This window comes from Drosophila montana, unplaced genomic scaffold (assembly GCF_035044405.1).
Source record: "Drosophila montana isolate Dmon_TW-CO22-7 unplaced genomic scaffold, ASM3504440v1 contig_1455_1, whole genome shotgun sequence".
Lineage (NCBI taxonomy): Eukaryota > Metazoa > Arthropoda > Insecta > Diptera > Drosophilidae > Drosophila > Drosophila montana.
The window spans coordinates 532,096-550,502 of record NW_026996406.1 but is presented as its reverse complement, the minus strand read 5'-3'; the positions used below and the strand labels follow the sequence as shown (position 1 = coordinate 550,502).

The 18,407-nt window shown below is 41.1% G+C and overlaps 1 protein-coding gene across 1 annotated transcript in view; it reads right to left on the bottom strand.

Moving 5' to 3' along the window:
• The window catches only part of LOC135431693 (adenylate cyclase type 6), a 29,508-nt gene extending 14,790 nt beyond the window's left edge, over positions 1–14,718 (bottom strand). The window contains exons 1-13 of the mRNA XM_064686949.1: positions 14,568–14,718; positions 14,255–14,509; positions 13,116–13,227; positions 10,144–10,292; positions 9,435–9,910; positions 6,968–7,389; positions 6,723–6,843; positions 5,567–5,783; positions 4,962–5,111; positions 4,503–4,624; positions 3,220–3,312; positions 2,296–2,442; positions 1,430–1,588 (exon numbers count right to left, since the gene is read on the bottom strand). Of these exons, the coding sequence (XP_064543019.1) occupies positions 1,430–1,588; positions 2,296–2,442; positions 3,220–3,312; positions 4,503–4,624; positions 4,962–5,111; positions 5,567–5,783; positions 6,723–6,843; positions 6,968–7,389; positions 9,435–9,910; positions 10,144–10,292; positions 13,116–13,227; positions 14,255–14,509; positions 14,568–14,615 (2,471 nt within the window). The 5' untranslated portion in view covers positions 14,616–14,718. The remainder of the gene's footprint in view (positions 1–1,429; positions 1,589–2,295; positions 2,443–3,219; positions 3,313–4,502; positions 4,625–4,961; positions 5,112–5,566; positions 5,784–6,722; positions 6,844–6,967; positions 7,390–9,434; positions 9,911–10,143; positions 10,293–13,115; positions 13,228–14,254; positions 14,510–14,567) is intronic.
• Positions 14,719–18,407: the final 3,689 nt, after the last annotated feature.

The following is an 18,407-nucleotide window of genomic DNA, read 5'->3' as shown; positions in this document are numbered from 1 at the left end:
CACCCATAACTTGGTCAAAACTCAACCGATTTTCATAAAGTATGGCTTTTTGTTCATGGTTTGGCCTCTAGATCAATTTGGCATCTAAATCTGACAACATAATTTTTTGTCGAAATCCATGTAAAAATGGTACCCTCAAACGCCCTATATAGACATGGGCCAAAATTTCCCACCCTCATAGCTCGGCCAAAACTCAACCGATTTTCATAAAGTATGGATTTTTGTACAAGGTTTGGCCTCTAGATTAATTTGGCATCTAAATCTAACAACATTATTTTTGGTCGAAATTCATGTAAAAATTGTACCTTCAAATATCCCATAAAGACTTAGGTCGGAAGTTCCCACACCCATGACTTGGTCAAAACTCAACCGATTTTCGTAAAGTATGGATCAAATTGGCATCTAAATCTGACAACATAATTTTTTGTCGAAATTCATGTAAAATCGGCAACTTAACCACCTCCATAACTCGGTCAAATCTAATCCGGTTTTCACGAGGTTTGTCTTTTTCTTCATGGTTTGGTTTCTAGATCAATTTTCCATCTAAATCTGGCAACATTATTCCTGGTTGAAATTCATGTAAAAATGTTATCCTCAAAAATCCTTTAATTCCTCTAATTCTCACCAATTTGTCATCTCAATCTGTCAACATTATTCTTGTTCAAAATTAAAAGAATATAAGGATCATCAAATCTAGTATTCAGTTTCAAAGAATATAAGGATAATCGTTTTGAATCGATCATAAAATGAATTCTCACCACTCTAATACAGATACAGATAATATGTTTAAGGTTAAACAAAGTCCGCTCCTGGAAGTGAGAAACGTACGAGCTGAAATTTCTGTGGCTGGGGCAAGCCAAAGTTGGCTTTAATTGCACGACACTCACATAGAAGAGGACAAGGGCTTTCAGAGCGGAAATGAGACAAACTTGTCAGCGGCTTTGGCGGTTGGTGCTTGCAAGCAAAAGTTTTTGGCCCTCGAATGGATTGTGGGCGGTGCACGCGATAAGGACTCAACTGCTTTTCATTGCATACTTGTCGGCGAGCATATCAAAGCGGGTCAAAAACATAATTCTCAGCTGTCGTAAAGTGGCACACGTCGACCACAAGCCACAAACCACAAACCACCAAAGTGACCAGTGACCAGCAAGGGCTTCACTAAGGCGTCTCTCACAGCGCAGGAAAATAATCAAGCGAAATGTGTTTGGGAAAAGACAAAGCCAAGACATTGGGTATAATGTGTCATTGGGTCTGTCTTTCGTTTGGGGCTTAAGCGGCTCAAAGAGAAAATCCGTAAAGGGCTCAGCTTTGAAGTGGTTGCTGGCCATTGTCCAACTTTGGCTGACACTAAGTAATTAACAGGCACTATTCTATTTTGTTGCCATTAGCTGGCGAGTGGAGTGTCATCGTCATCGTCATCGATACTTACCCGGGTATGCCGCCGCTCTCCATATGATTGGCCAGTGTGACGTCGTTGGACCAAACATCAAACTGCCACTTGACCAGGCCCAAAACGCCGCAGTGCACCCGACCCGTATGGATGCCCACACGCATGTTCACATTCACGGCCATTACCTCGCGCACCAGGCTGATATAGGGAGAGTGCAAGAGAGAGAGAGAGGGTAGAAGAGTAAAGGTAGTAAAAAACAAGTAAAAGATTCTAGTCGGCAGCTCTCGACTAGGGGATACCCTGAACCCTCTTCTTCCGACAGGCGATAGGAATAAAATGAAAGATACTTGATATATATATACTATTCTGGAAGCTACATATCAAGTTTGGTGACTCTAGATCATATTATTTACCAAAATTGCCTAAATCGATTTTTATCGATAACTTGGAAACGGGGCAAGTTATCGAATATCGGAAACAAACTCGATCTGCGCGGGCACTAGGAGGACCTACACCTAAAATGTCAAGTCTCTAGCTCTTATAGGTTCGGATATCCTTGCGTTCATACATACGGGCAGACGGACAGACGGACGGACGGACGGACGGACGGACGGACGGACGGACGGACGGACGGACGGACAGACAGACGGACAGACAGACAGACGGACATGGCTAAATCAACTCGGCTATTGATGTTGATCAAAAATAAATATACTTTATGGGGTCGGAGATGCATCATTCTGCCTGTTACATACATTTGCACAAATACATTATACCCTTTTTACCCAATTTCAATGGGTTCAGGGTATAAAAAGGAGGCAGCACAACAAAAGCCACACACACAATACAAAGCCACAGAGCATTTTGTGTGTGTTGGTTGTGTTCTGTTCTGTTGTTATACTCACGCTATGGCGTCAATCATATCGAGTCCCATCTCAACAGCACAGTGTGCATGATCCGGCCGGGGCTCCGGCAAACCGGAGACGCAATAATAACAATCGCCCAGCAGCTTAATGCGCAGACAATGATGCTCAGCAGCCAATCGATCAAAGCTGCAATGAAGTAACGAGAGAAGGAGTTGGAGTTGGGCAGTAAACAACATTAAATGATGAACTGTTCAGCTAAACTTAAATACAGCAAAAATCAAATAAAAAACTTGGCCTAAATATTTAATATTTAAGGCTTTGAGCTCACTCAACGCAGCGCTTTTTAATTATTCAATTAAAAAGTTGCTAAAGCTTAGCATGCAGCACGAAAAGTTGCAATAGAACTCGCAACTTTTTATTAATAACAACTAATTAAATATTTGTATGCATATTTCTTAAAGTTGCAAATAGTTTTCTGCTGGATTTAAAATACATGTTTAAGCGTTAAGTGCAGCTCAGAGCAATTGGCTGTGCTGCTAATTTATCGGTATTTTTGTGTTGTGTTTAATCTATTAACAGCCCGTTTTCGGGCTACTCAATAAGGTAAATGTTCGTCCTTGCACACAATAAATACCAGGAAATGGTTATTGTGCAGCCACCCATTGCCCATTCGATGGGAATCAATAAAGTGCCTGACAAACACCCGGCCAAAATTCAAGCCGGAGGTCTATTTTTGCTGGGCCCTAAGCCCGGCCAGCCAGCCAGGCGGCAATTAATTTGTGCCAGAATGTGCCTCTGTTTCAGCCGGCATCACCATTTGTTAGACCGTTTGACATGGCCGGAGGCCAGCAAAGAGCAAAATGGAAAAAGCAACAAAAAAAAAAAAGCAAGTTGGCAGAACAACAGACACTCACACGGAGAGAGACGGGGGCCTGTCATTATTGGACCTGGCAATGGACTCACCGTGCAAATAGCTCGTTCAGCAGACGCACTAGCTCCTCCGCCGTGCACTGATCCGACAGGCTGGTGAAACCGCAAATGTCCGCAAACAGAATGCTGGAAAGAGTGAGAACAAAAAAAAAAAAATAGTAAGGCAAATAAAAAGAGTGGCCAGAGTTCAAATAAAGTGCAAATATTACAGTTTGCAACTGTTGTTGGAGTCAAGCATAGTTTGCCGTAGTTGTATGTGTGTGTGGGTGTGTGTGTGGGTGTGTGTGTGTGTGTGTTTGTGTGGCTGTATGGCGCCCAAGGAATTCTTTAATGTATTCAACTGGCAGAGAGTCGCATTTTTGGGCGAAACTTTCTATTTAAAACGTGAACGGGCTTTGAGTTTGACTTTTATGGGAAATTTGCTGAAATCCTTGCGCCAGCCAAAAACGACGACAGTTCCTTTGAGAGCAGCAGCTTAGGCGGCTCAGCGCGTAATTTAATACTGAAAATGTGACTGGAGGGGAATAGGGGAGGAGGAGAAGGGGAGGGCAGGGGGAGGGGGGCTAAAGACAGCAAACAGGTGCGCCCTGAAGTATGCTTTATGTTGAGTGTAACTGCTGTGCGCGTGTAATTGTGTGTGCTTGTCCGTGTGTGCGTGTGTAATTGTGTGTGTGACAGTTGGTAATGTGAAGTTGTTGCTTGACATGCGTACAGTAAAGCCTCCCTTATGCGAACAGCTCCAAGTGTCGATATTTTACCTTAAATTTTTAGAAAGAAAAAAAAACATCTCTTATTCATACAAAAATGTCTGAAAAATTATATTGTGAAATTTAAATCAGAAATGCCAGCTAAAAATTCCCTGAAACGGACATTCAACCTTTTAACGGAAAAATATATGTTAACATTAGAATCAGATACTAACAAAAAAATAAAAACAACACAGATACGCTAGCTACAAATATTGAAAATAATGAAAAGTAGTCGCCATTTTGAAACAAATTAAAAAAATGTTAGAAATTGAACAGGTTTAATTATTGATTGACAGACATGCGTATGATTCTTGATCAATTCTTCGACATCTCTTTAAAGCAGCCTGCACTGTTAGCTTCTGTGTTCGTTAAATGTATGCTTTACTGTACGTACAAATTCAATGGTCGGGTTACGCACACACACACATATGCGCGCGCCAAGCATATTTATTGACTTTGCATGCAAATAAATTCATACACAGACACAAGCTGAAAGAGACGCTCGCTTTACACACACACACACGCACACAAACGAATACAATCACAAATACACACGCGCACACCCACCTGACATTCTCGTGCCGCTGTATGTAAATCTTATGAAACTGTGTGTCACGTGGCTGGCCCGCAATGTCGTCCTTCATCTCCATGGCAACGTGCCGCGGCAGCACCGACAGCAGCAAACGCTCCTGCAACATTAAGGATAACAGCACACACACATACACAGATACAAAGGGGGTAAACGGGGTGTGTTTGGCTAAGTAACAGTCAAAAGGCGCCGCCAAATTATGCCATGCCAAATGCCTGCCGGAGTTTGCCTTTGGCATCAGACGCAGCGCGCGGGCGGGCGGCCCTGTGGGGCAACAAGTGACTGCCACGCCCCAACGCCTCTAAAGCTGTCGCAGATTCATTTGCCATGCTGCCAGCCACGCTTTGATGCAGCCATTTTTTAGCGGATGCTTTGTGATTGGCTGCCGGGCTTTGCAGTTGACTGGGCTGGCCTTTTGATGTCCTTTTGCGACTCACCTGCTGTTGATTTTCGCGCTGTGTACGCAAACGCGCCTCGATGCATTGCCGCGTCTCAATGAAGGCCTTGCGCTGCGCCTTCTCCTTCGGCCAGTGCGTATAGATGCCCGTCAGATTGGCCAGCATCAGGGCGATGCAGGTGCACAGCAGCTGTGGGGAAGCGAGAGAGGGGGGGGGGGGCAGAGAAATTTTAATAGCATTAAGGCATTAGTGTCCATATCAATGTCAGGGAGAGCACAATAAAAGCGACTCACACACACACACACAGACAGAGACAGAGACAGAGAGAGAGGCGCAATTTTATTCAATTTTGCGGCAATTTAATTTCATTTATTTATACTTTTTCACCTGCACTCTGTACAGGTGTGTGTGTGAAATGCGAATTTATTGTCACGTGCCACACATTCGAGGCATTAAAGCGCTCGGTGAGAAATTGCTTTAATGTTTTGGGCAAATGTCAGACGCATTCACGCATATGCCTGCGGCTTGCGGGTTGGCAGCACAGAACAGCACAGAACCTGTTGATGGATGTGCTGTCCGTCCGTGCAGCTTGATTTGTGGCAACCACAAACAACAACAACAATTGCAGCACAGTTTCAATTTACCTCTTGCCATTGCAGCATCAGCTCCTGCTGCAGCTCCTGCTGCAGCTCCTGCTCCTGCTGCTTATCCTGTTGCGTGTACTGTGTGTGCAGACAGGTGTACAGGTGTGTGCCACTCAGCAGCATGCCACCGATGAGCGATTCACGCAAACGCAGCGGCAACATCGTGTATGTCATGTAGATGAGCACAATGCAACAGGCGCTGCCATTAAACGATTTGCTGCAAAAAATGAGCGACATTTAAATTTAGTCAAAGACAAAGCACCTAACTCCCAACTAAAACTCCCTCGCATTAATATACCCTTGCAGAGGGTATTATTATTTTTTGTCACGTTGCTAGAAAATTAAAGACTTGATAATTGATTGGTTTTTGTCAAGTTATACCGATTCAAACGGCGAGCTTTCCCACTATAATGAATAATTTTTTTTTATTAACATCGGACTACCAATTTATGAAACTCCTGTAGTGTAAAAAATTGGTCAAAAACTAATTTTGTATAGTAATAAAAAACATTTGTTTTCAAGGTATACAAAATAGTGCTAAGCATTTACAGATCTAAGCTTGACAGTTCTAAGATTTACTATGCTTCTTATAAGTATCGGGACAACGAAATCGAATAGTTCGAAAAATTAGTTTTTGTATGGAAAATAAACGTACTCTAGCTGCCTTGTTATGGAGAATATTTGCTGGCCGATTCCAGGCATACCTGATAAAACAATAATAAAAAAATAAACAAAAAAAATGTAAGGAAAACTTATCCTCTTTTCAAGATATTAAGACCAAACTCTGCAACTAAGAGCTTTACTCTTCTCCTAACATATCTGCGAAAACCATTTCAAATCGTACCACAGTTGCTCGCTTTTTCTGTAGGAAATTAACCCTTTGTTTAAAAACACTTTTAAGTACTTTGTCGGCAAGGGTATTGAATCTTCGGCATGCCTGAAGCTTATTTTAGTCTACTTGTTTGTCCATTGTATTTGTGCTGAGTGAAAGCCCGCTGTTTGGCTTTGTTGTCTTCTATTTTTGGCCTAAGCGCAATTAGCGTGCCGCAGCTGATGGCATGATTAATTCTTGCTGCCAGGCAACAGCTGTGAGAAGGCTCAGCAGCCTCTCCCCTCCACCCCCCCCTCCCCCCACCCCCTTCTCCTCCTTACAAACCTGGGCTGAACGGCATAGCTAACAGCTATTTCAATGGCCAGAAACGTGCCCAAAATGACGTATGAGACGAGCACGAGAAATATTTCATTCATGGCCGGCTTGGAGAGTATGCACAACAGGACTGCAACAAACATGAAATTGAAAATCAGAGAGAGAGAGTGAGAGAGAAATGAGAAACCAGCAGCAATTAAAAGCAAATGCAGCACAATTGCCAACAATTTGTGGCACAAAAATGGAGCACTCACATGCATAGACGATGCCGCAGATTAGCATCACGATGAGAAAAACCAGGACAGACTCATCGATGCCCGTTATCAGCGAGTAGACCACATGCGTGTAATTCAATGAAGTGTCGAAATTATCTGCCAAACCAAACAGTCCAGATTCTGTCTGTGCCTCCTCCTCCTCCTGCTCCTGCTCCTCCTGCTGCGCCGTGTCGTTGGCATCGCCATCAAAGAGCGTCAGTTTGGGCACTTCATCACGCGCCTGCCGGCTGCCGGAGAAGGACAAACGTCGCCGGATTTCGTTAGTGTCGCGCTCCTCCGTAAAGCGTTTAACGCCATCATCTCCATCATCATCAACAAAGGGAGCAGCATCATCCACATCCACAGAGGCCGCATTCAGTCGGTCAATGTCAGCAAACAGTGGCTGCGCGGCACGTTTGTATCTGAAATTGGAGGCAGTTGCAGAGGTAGGGTAATGGTAAATCGAAGTCAATAAAGAAACAAATAAGAATGATGCAGTCGGGTGCAGCCGACTGCGTGATACTCCGTTTAGAGTCCAATAGTAGCTTAAGACGAGCTACGCTATTCGCTTTGTGAATGAATCAAGATATATATATATTAAATGGATCGAAATAGAGGGAGGTTTTTACTAGCCTTCATCCCTAATTATAACATTCTAGCTCTAAGACTGTAAAAGATATAGATTTTTGCCATTTGCCTTGTCCCATCTCAATCCCTCGTTGCATTTGTACAGACAGATTTTGCACATAACAAATATACCCTCATTTTGCTCTGTAAACAGAGTATAACAATTGGTATAGGCATATCAATAAGCTTGACATAAGCTTAGCACACACACTATCCATCTTGACGGCATAAATATGGAAAATAAATCGAAAACGAAATCGAATTCGAAATGGAAATTCCTTAACTCAAGCGCGGTCCAAGCAACGCGCGACTTTATTGATGTATTTGTGGACTTGTTTATTGCTTTGCCCACAAACACGCACACGCACACACACACACACACACACACACTCACACGCACACGGACAGCAAATATTTTGCGAGCCCTTTTGTGTGTTTATGTTGCCAATTTCTTGTCTTGCTGGCGAATTGTTGAATTCTAATTTTAACTTCAAAAACAATTTACAGCGGCAAGCGGCAAAGCATAGCACACTTTTATGGGCGCCCTGCGTTCACTGATTGAATTTGGCGGCTTGACAGGCACACACACACACAGAGACAGGCACACGCATTGGCCAATGGGGCGTATGCGTAATGCGTGCTGTAAAACAGCGCCTGGACTTGCCAGTTGCCAGTTGCCAGTTGTTTGCATAACTCGCCTGTCAAAACGCCAAACTCAACCACTAACTCAGCAAACAGGCACAGTTCCTGTTGCCACTTGCCAAGGAATCCGTAGCCAGTGCTGGGACTGGCTATCAGTGTTGCCAACATTTAACTAGCAGTTAAAAAATAACTAAACTGTTGCAACAAATATTATCAACCATTTTTATAGAGAAACGTGTATTAAGCTAGGCACTAAAATTAATCTAACACTTTCTTAGTTACACAGTTGAAGTCTAGCTCTTAATTTTCAAATTAATCGATTACACATTGAGTGTATTATCGATAATTAGTAAGAGTTTATCGTTAAAAATAAAACAGGAAAAAAACCAAGGTTGCAAGTCGATTTGAATCTTACCCATAAATCGAAACTTAATCCGGATTAATTGATTAATCTAACATTTTAATATTTGCACAGTTGAAGTCTAACCTTAAATATTCGAAACTTATCAATTACACATTCAGCGTTTTTTCGAAAACAAGTAAAAGTTTATCGTTACTTGAAAAAAAACATAAACAAATGCAAAGGTTGTAAGTCTAATTTGAATCTAACCCATGAATCAAAACTTATTCCGGATTAATTGGTTAATCTAATATTTTCTTATTTTCACAGTTGAAGTCTAGCCTTTAATTTTCAAATTTATCGATTACATATTGACTGTACTATCGATAACTATAAAGGTATATCCTTGCTGACAAAAAAAAACATGAAAAAATGGCAAGTTTGTAAGTTGAATTGGAATCAAGCACATAAACCGAACTTAATCCGGATTAATTGGTTAATCTAACAATTTAATCTAACATTTTCTAATTTGCACAGTTGAAGTCTAGCCTTTAATTCTCAAATTTATCGATTACACATTGAGTGTTTTATCGATAACTAGTGAAAGTTTATCTTTACTTAAAAAACAACAAGAAAAATTGACAAGGTTGTAAGCCGAATTTCAATCAAGCCATGAACCGAAACCTAATCCGCATTAATTGAATAGAAACTTAAGCAAAAAAATAGCTTTAAAGCTAATCAATTTTTTGGCAATAAGATTCGGCGCAAAAACGAATTTTTTTTCGAAAAATTAATAAGGCTGCCACATCAAGTAGGCAAAATTGTGAAAAATTGTGGCAACACTGTCGCCCAACTCACCTGACCCGATGCTGGTGGTGCTGCTTGTAGCGATGCTTGTGCATGCGTCGATAATGTTTACGCTTCTGCCTGCGCCCCGTCACCCACCTGGCTGTCACATTTGGCCGTTGTGCCACATTATCGTTGCGGGCACGCGGCAGCTCGATGCTGTTCGGAATTTGTGCTGCGCTTGGCGTTGTTGGCGTCGTTATGGACACCGTCTGATGGCTCATTTGTTGTGGCGTGGGCGATGGCAATACGGGCATAAAGTGCGTTAGGTTCTCGCCGGTTCCATTGGCGTCCAGAAATTGAGGCGCCAATCTGATCGTTGCCGATGTGAGGCCCGTGTCGGTTGATTGGCTGCGGCGCAGCTGCAGCGTTGTGAAGACAATTTGCGTGCAGGATAATGCCAAAATGAGCGCCAGCAACAGGGCCAGAATGTGCGTGGTATTACTTTGATTCATGCGCAGAAAATAACGCTGATAAAGCATTTCCACCTGGCAAAAAAAAAGAAAGAAGAAGAAATAAAATAGTCATAAGTAGGTAGAACAAATTACGCAAATCTTGCGCGCTGACAAAAGCTGTTTCCAGGGATTTGCTGGCAGACAAAATGAAAAAATGAAAATGAAATGAAAATGAAACGCCGTTGAGCTGCCATTCAGTTCGGTTCGCCAACGATTTCCATTTCAAAATTCCAGTTAAGAATGAAAAAATTAAATAAGTAGCTTACCTGCAGGTTCTTGAACTGATGCGTCGAGCAGAGACGCAGAATGATGCGATTCAAGCGATACCAAAACGAGATGCTGGGACTTGCTGCCTGAGTGCCCGAGCTGCTCGGATTGTTGGCCTCCACATTGCTCCGGCCGTCGGCTGCATCAGCTGCGCGGAAGACAAAAAGCGGCTAATAAGTATCGAGACTGCAACAGCTGGTGAAAATTAACCAAAACATTAACTGGTTCTCTTTAAATGCTTTAAAGGAGCATAATAATATAAATCCAGATCGGACAACGTCACATATATCTGTCATAGGAACGTTCGGCTAGAACATATATGTGCTTTATACGAAGAAGCTTCTCTTCTAATATCTTGAACCGAACCGAACATGACATTTGCAATGATATTGTGAGTTATATTAAGTTACATTAACAGCACATAACTCCATAGAAAGAATCGGTTAAATATAATTTTATTAATTTATAATTATAATAATTTTTGTATACTTTCTAAAGTATTTTGAGTAAATTAGACAACGTCTTCTTTTCACTATGGTCTTTAAACCACAATTGCGAAAAAGTTTTCATTTTTCCATGTTCAAATTTTATCTTAGTCTTTCATAATTATTATTGAATTGTGAAAATGTATATGCTTAGAACAAGTAAGCACAGGGTGGGCATGGTCAAACTTGAGTTATGTTCATCAAGAGTCAACCAGCAGAATTTGATGAGTCTGTCCTTGAAACTGTTGGTCATATAATAGTTTAGCCATACCCTACGGAGCATGGCCTTGAAATGTGAGCTCAATTTAACGACATTTCTGTTTAACTTATATACTATTTTCATTATGTCGAAGAGTGTAGATAGGCTAGTGATTACAGGAAGTAATATCTTTAAGCTTGTTAATATCTTAAACTGATAAAAACAAAAAATTAATTGAATTTCGTGTTAATCTGAAATGCTTGTAATTAGGTGCGACTCCCCTTAAATGAATTATCAAAAATATTAATTAAGTTTCATGTTAATCTGAAATGCTTGTAATTACCCCAGACTATATTTAAACAGGATGTAAAAACTTTAAACTTGTTAATATCTTAAATTGCCATTAAATATGTTAATTTAATTTCGTGTTAATCATGGTAATGCTTGTAATTATGCCACACTTCCTTTATGTAGGATCTAACAACTTTAAGGTTATTAATACTTTAAATTACCATTAAATATATTAATTTAATTTCGTGTTAATCGGAAAGGCTTGTAATTATGCCAGACTCCCTTTATACAGGATGTAAACACCTTACAGCTTATTAATATCTTAAATTACCATTAAATATATTAATTTAATTTCATGTTAATTTGAAATGCTGGCAATTATGCCAGAGCCATGTGGAGTTTGTCTAACATTGTCAATGACAAATTCAGCACTAAATATTTTGCCCGAATATTTGCATAGCAAAGGCTTTTCCCGTTGACCGACCGCCTGCTGTTTGGAGCGGCAATTGTTATCCGCAATTCGATAACAAATTGAAATTTCAGTGAGGTTTTCAATTGCATTTACGGTTAATAATGCTTACAAGTTAACAGTTGAACGAGCTGCATTTGGCATGGTTTAATATATGGAAATTACATTTGCAACTTGTGGCTGCAACACAATATTTTGATCCTGATTCGCATTCGCTTATCGCCTTTTTGCCTTCGATTTGTTCACATTGTTGTTGCGTACGCAAAACTCGTTTTGCATGCAACACACAATGCCATAAAATGTTGTAAAATCGTTCAACTGACCCCCATAAAACCGCACACACTTACACACACACTTACACACGCACTCGCACACACAGAAGCACACGCACAACAATAAGAGGAATGCGTGTCGCCGGCATATACATGGGAAAATATGTTTTCTTATTTTTGTACACTCTCATGCATCAATAAATAAATGCCAAACGTGATTATGTAAATTTCTATAGAAATCTGTATATAGTATATCAAAAGCAGGAATCCATTCTCGCATTTGCCCTATTCAACGTGCCACTGTGGCAGCTACATAGAAAACAACCAAGAATGCTGCAGTCGGCTGTCAACGACTGCCAAAGACTCTTTCACGTTCTTATAAAAGATGAGCGACAATTTTGATAGAGATTTATTTACCAGGCCTGATGGGGAAATAAAGAAAATACTTTATGCTAGTTCTATTTTTGATCGAGCTGCTCTGTAGCTTTCCCTAGATCTGTAGACCTGGCCATAAGCCTACATAAACCTCCTACGCAATGTAAATATCTCAACTAAGCTACCTTTAACCAGAGCTACTTTTTCTATGAACCCTCGATCCTCACGCTGATACAAATTATTAGAGCTACAGTAACAGCATAACAGTTGTAAATAAAAGAATTTTAATCCCAAAAAAAAACGTGACTTTGCTTTGTGTAACTCTCTTATCTTGTTAAAAAATTATAGTCAAAACACAAAAAAGTAGAACTTAAACTGTGAAAGATATTAATCTTCGCAATTTAGTATGTCCTCAGTTATACACGAGTATATAATATATATATTACAAGATGCAATTCTCTAACCTTGGTAACATCGATAACAAAACCAATATACTCTCTATCACATTGTTTACGAGCATGATATAGAGAGAGTAAAATATATATGAAAATGGCTGCCATGGCAGCCCAACAACAAGCAGCTCATTGAAGGTGAAGGGGGAAAAGTGAATATTGAGAAAGTGAAGCTGAAGCTGAGGCTGAGGCCAAGAAGCTGCCTCGTCAAATTCAATCAAGTTGTGACATTCCTAGTCAGCTCTTCGATCAGACGGACGGGAAGGAACCGGCAGCAGCCGCAGCTGCAACCTGAACTTGAGCCTGAATCAAAACTCACGCACGGGAGCATGTGTTGGCATTTTGATTAGCCATGTCCATGTTCTGGGCCGGATTCCATTACATGCTTAGCCTAAAGTTGTTTTTTTTGCTTTCACATTTCTACTCACATTGCTGCAGCAGCTGCGCCTCGTCGCGCTGATAGATCATCGGGCTGTGGCAGGTGGAGCTCGAGTTGGTTGAATCAATTGACTCGTCTATGTTGCACCGTGTGATGCCAGCCTGCAAAATGGGTTAATACAATAATACTCAATAAATATTAGATAGCTGGTTAAATAATTTATAAATATTAAGTATACGCCCACGCTGCATTGCACGCTGTTTATTCTTAATTCAAAACTCATGACTCGACTCTGTCTTTTTGTATTCCGTATGGCATCTTTAAACAAATTGCCGCCCATTTGCATGCCACCTCCTCCCACACACACACACACACACACCCACCCACACACTCTATGACTTTTTGTGCTGTAAACTTTTTCAATTGACTCTCGCCAACTGGCAACGAGTGCAAATTCACATACAGTGAAAACTCCACAAACGGACAGATTTCTTAAACAAATATCGCGAAAATTAAAAATTCAGATTTATCTTAAATTTTTACTAGGTACAGAAAGTTAACCAAAATTCCGAGCTTTGCTCGACTTTTATTTCTTCTTTTACTCTGGATGTCTGTTCCTGAGGGCATTCACTGTAGAAGCACACACACACACACACACACACACGCGCGCATCCTCAATATTGTAAAGTGGCCCCTTGTGCATGCATACAATATTCCTCTATCATCTATCTCCCTCTCTCTCCCTCTCTCTCTCTCTCTCTCTGTCTGTGCAGCACACGGAACGTCGCTTGTTAGCCAAAGCAAAAGGTGTTAACTTTTTGTCAAGTGCACTTTTTAGAAAGGACAACAACAACAAGAACAACGTCTAACAATGCACAAACTTTTAGCTTGAATGATTCTGCTCAATAAAATCCCCCCCCCCCCTCCTCTTGCCACGCTCCCCCCACAGCCCCTCCACAAGCTTCAACTCCCAGCTGGGGCTATGAAATTGTATTTTAATTTGGCATCGAAGTCGTTTTGTTACCCGCTGCTTATGGCCAAATCGAATTAAATATTTAAATCGCAGAGCGAGTAGAGTCGAGTCGAGCCGAAGCCTGTCCATTAGCTGAACAAATTAATTGATGCCAGGCCAGTTACCTTCCCCAACCCCAGCCACATCCCCCTCCCAATCCCAATGGCTGTGCTTACCGCAATCAGGCTGCTGCTCACCATCGCCTTGCCTCCCTTGGCGCTGGTATTGAAATGTTCGATCACCTCCCAATTGGATTTCTTTGGCGTCGATGGCTGCGTCAGTGGCTGCGGCTGTGCCAGACCAGATGGCGACCCAGCTGCCGATGAGTGTCCAGGCACATGCAATTCCACGGAGGCTTGCGTGCTGCCCGCCTGCTTCAAGGAAGCGGAGCGGCTAAAGAATTTACGGTGTTTGCCCGAACTCACGCTCTCCTGCAGGTGAAACATGTTGTGTTTGTGTTTTGGATTGTGGCCTCATCTAGTTGCTTACCTCTTTGCTGGCAGCGAGGCCCGCAGCGGCCGCGCCGCCATGCCGCATGCCACGCAGCGATAGACGCTTGGACCATTCCCGTTTCTGGCTCTCCGATGACAGCGAGCGAAATATGTGCGTGGAGCTGCTGCCGGTGGTGCCGGAGGTGGTGGAGGTGCCGGTGCCGGAGGTGGTGCCCGTGACGGTGGCTATGTTGTGGCTGCCGCTGCCGCTGGCGCTCATTCTGAAAGTGTAAAAGGGCCGGGCAATCTTTTATAAGTATATGTATGGAGTAGGCCTGGGAAATTGATTTTCATTTTACATGCTAAAAGAAGCGCGCTAATTTTCAAACAAATTGCCAATTTTTTTTTGGGGGCTCGTGACAGCGACTGAAATGGCATTAAAACAATAAATTCGATTTTGGCCAAAAACGCTGTCAAAACAGCAATAACAACAACAACTAAAACAAACAATGCAAACAACAACAAACGCCCACGCGAAAACGGAGCGGCCAAGTTCTTTAGTCTTAGTGGAGGACTAGGCTATACCCTGTAATCAGCCAAGAGCTGTCGTTATACACATTTTAGCTTCCTTATATGCATACATAGCTAGACACTTTGAGCTGCAGTTGCGATTCTTCTTGTCTTAATCCCACACAATAGTTAACTTCATTACCGAATTAATTATATAGTCATATCTTCATTGTATTTAGTTAAAATAAGGCACCTTAATGTGAGTATGGCGCAAGGCTCTAGAATGACTTTTTTTCGATTTTGGGCACAATAGGGGAAGCTATTCGAAAAGTGAAACATTCTGTACCTATTAATAGAAGACACAAGCCTATTTGCAACGTTTCATGCATAACGCTTCAAATATTCGACTTATGCTTGAAAACGCAAGTTTCAATCTCGATATTTAATTATATTTTGACAAAAGGAAATGAAAAGATTCAATATATCGTTGTCAGTATGGTAAACGACGACATATATATATATTTCAAGTTCTAAGTCTCCTGAATCCAGACAGATCTACTCAGCTCAACATCCCGTTCAAAAATATGTACACTCCATCCGGATCGCAGCTGATTCCTGTTACATACATTTGCATAAAACCAATATACCCCCTTTTAAGAATTTTCGATGGGTTCAGGGTATAGAAACCGGCTCTGCCAATAAATATATCGTATCGTATCGCATCGCATCGTAACGTAACGTAACGTAACGTATCTACTTTTGGGACGGCCCACTTAAGTCTCACGAAATGCTCGCCAAACACGCAAGGCCACAGCCAGAAGATATAGGTTGGAACCGGAGCAGGGGGGGGGGGGGGGGGGGGGTTGGAGTTGGCTGGCTGCGAGTAAGGCAAAAGGCAAACTCAGGACATGTTACGCTTTTCAGTTTTTCAGCTAGGGCTTTAAGGTAACAACAGGAGCAAATGGCTTTTTAAAATTCGGAGAGTTGAGGGGATCTAAGCGTTTAAACAGTTAAGTGAAATTTTGTATAACCTATCAAAAGGCTCCAGCTATTATAAGCCCGAGCTGTAAGCCTTAAAAAATGTTCAAAATAAAGCGCAAATTTAAGAGCAGAACTTATGCAAATGAAGTTGTATCAATAGCCATTATAAAGAAATTGGATGCACTCAAAAAAAAACTACCAAAATTTTAATTTTGAACTAAATGAAACATAAAAGGGAAATTGTTAAGGCCAAGATTCGAGCCTAGAACCGCAATTTTAACTCATCGAAGGGCGAGTTGGTGGTTGGAGCCGTAAACCCAATTGTCTAGCATTTTTTTATGGGGATGAATATGGCTTTCAATTTTAAGATCATAAAGCTTCTATAATCAAGCCCAATTTACCTTGGGCGCATATTAAAACAAACCGCAACTACAGACAGTTTTGGTTTCTTTTTCTGTCTGTATCTAGATACTTTAGACAACGATTAATTCAGATAAATTGAGATTTGCCCTGCTGCTTAGCATATGCACAGCCCATGCACATTTATTTGGTTTAATCCCCGACTTCAGGACAGACAACTGTTGCCTGGGCCTAAGCTGCAATACGCTCCGTTTTTATGGACGCGCAAGTCTGAGCACTTTTCCGTAATGACTTTGTTGAAGCGCATAACACTAAACTGTGCCACAGACAACAACAACAACTTATACAACAACTTATACAACAGCAACAGCAACAACAACAACAACAACAATACAAACAAACAATGCAAAGGCGAAGGCGCAAAAGTTTTTTGGGTTCCTGGCCGCATTACTGGGGCCACAAGTCTTAGGGCCCGAACAGGGCGTTGCTTCCTTTTTGTTTTAGCTACTGTATATTTATACCCTTTCAGAAAGTACTACGATTTTGTCACAGAATGTGCAACACATGAAAGAAGACGTCTTCGACCCCTTAAAACTCACGCTGATAAAAGTTGCTAAGCAAGAGTAACAAAATATTAGCTGTATATAAATGAATTTTAACAGGAAAAAAGAAAAAAAAACCCTTAAAAACTATATATATATATTCTCTAAAAGTATCAACAGTCGTGTCGATATAGCTTTGTTCGTCTATTTCTATTAAAACTACTCTCCTAATTTTAAAGCTATTTTGACAAAACTTTGCATAGGTTATTGTTTTTTTTTGCAGGGTTCAAACATGTCTGAGTCAATGGGATCTATATAATCCGTCATAGGATCCATTGGTGAAAATTGTGTTCTTCTATGATATGTTTTATTTATTTTATCAAAGTATCTTGTGCACGTTTCACTTTGATCCTCACAAATATTCAAAGTCATACCCAGGTCAAATAACTATTTCAAACAGCTCTATAGAAATTAGTTTAAGTAGGGAACATTTTTCTATTTTTCATTATTCTTTGCCCAACTCAGGAAATACGTTCGGAAATAATGCTATCGTGTGCATTTACTTTACACTTCCAAGCCACATGCTCGCAAGGGTATTCAGTCTTCGGCTTGCCTTAGTTCTTTGTTGCATTTTTGCTGCTTTTTTTCAGTGCCAGAGGCGTCTGGTAAGGGGGCGTGTATAAGTACAAGTGCCGGCCGCCGGCATAAATATGTCAAAAACAAAATGCTATAAACAAATTGTTTTGTTGCCAAAAAAAAACAAAAAAACAACACGTGAAAATTGAATGAGAAAATCGAAAAATCGAAGTGGCGAAAAAAAGAAAAGAAGAACAAAAACGACGACGGGCACGTCATGTAGGGCTGCTATTATATTACAAGGGTTGGGGGGAGGGGGGGAGGGGGGAGAGGTTCTTTGAGTGCGCCTTCGACAAACCACTCGAGTTTTCGTGGAAATGGAAGATTAGTCACACTGTGCAAAGCGCTTTGCACCACTTTCGCTGCTCGGCCAATTGGAATGCCATTCAAAGTATTTTCAATTCGTTTAGACGGCGGAAAATTTTTGCCACCCACCGCGCAAAACCGCAGCCACGCCGCAATATGTATTTATCTAATTAAAATTGAAAAAGCTACGAAAAATGCGCTTAATTTCAACTACAAGACATTAATGAAAAGAAAATACACTTAACAAAAATGTTCATATTTCATGTCGAAACCAAGGTCAAAGTTCATAGATACACAATTGCCCCCCATACAAATGAAAATTGCCTATTTTACCAGAAACAATTAAACAAAAACAAGGAAAACTTTCAATTAAAATATGCCAAAACGAATTTAAATTTGGCAGCCGGCTGCTATCGACTGCACAATACCCTGTTTACTGTGGGTTTACCGTTTAAATTTGTATATAGGAGACTATTATGGGGCGAGGCCAACAAATAGATGACTTTGTATGTCAAGTTTTTAGCCAAGACGAAATCAATATACCCCTCTTCTTAACATGAAAA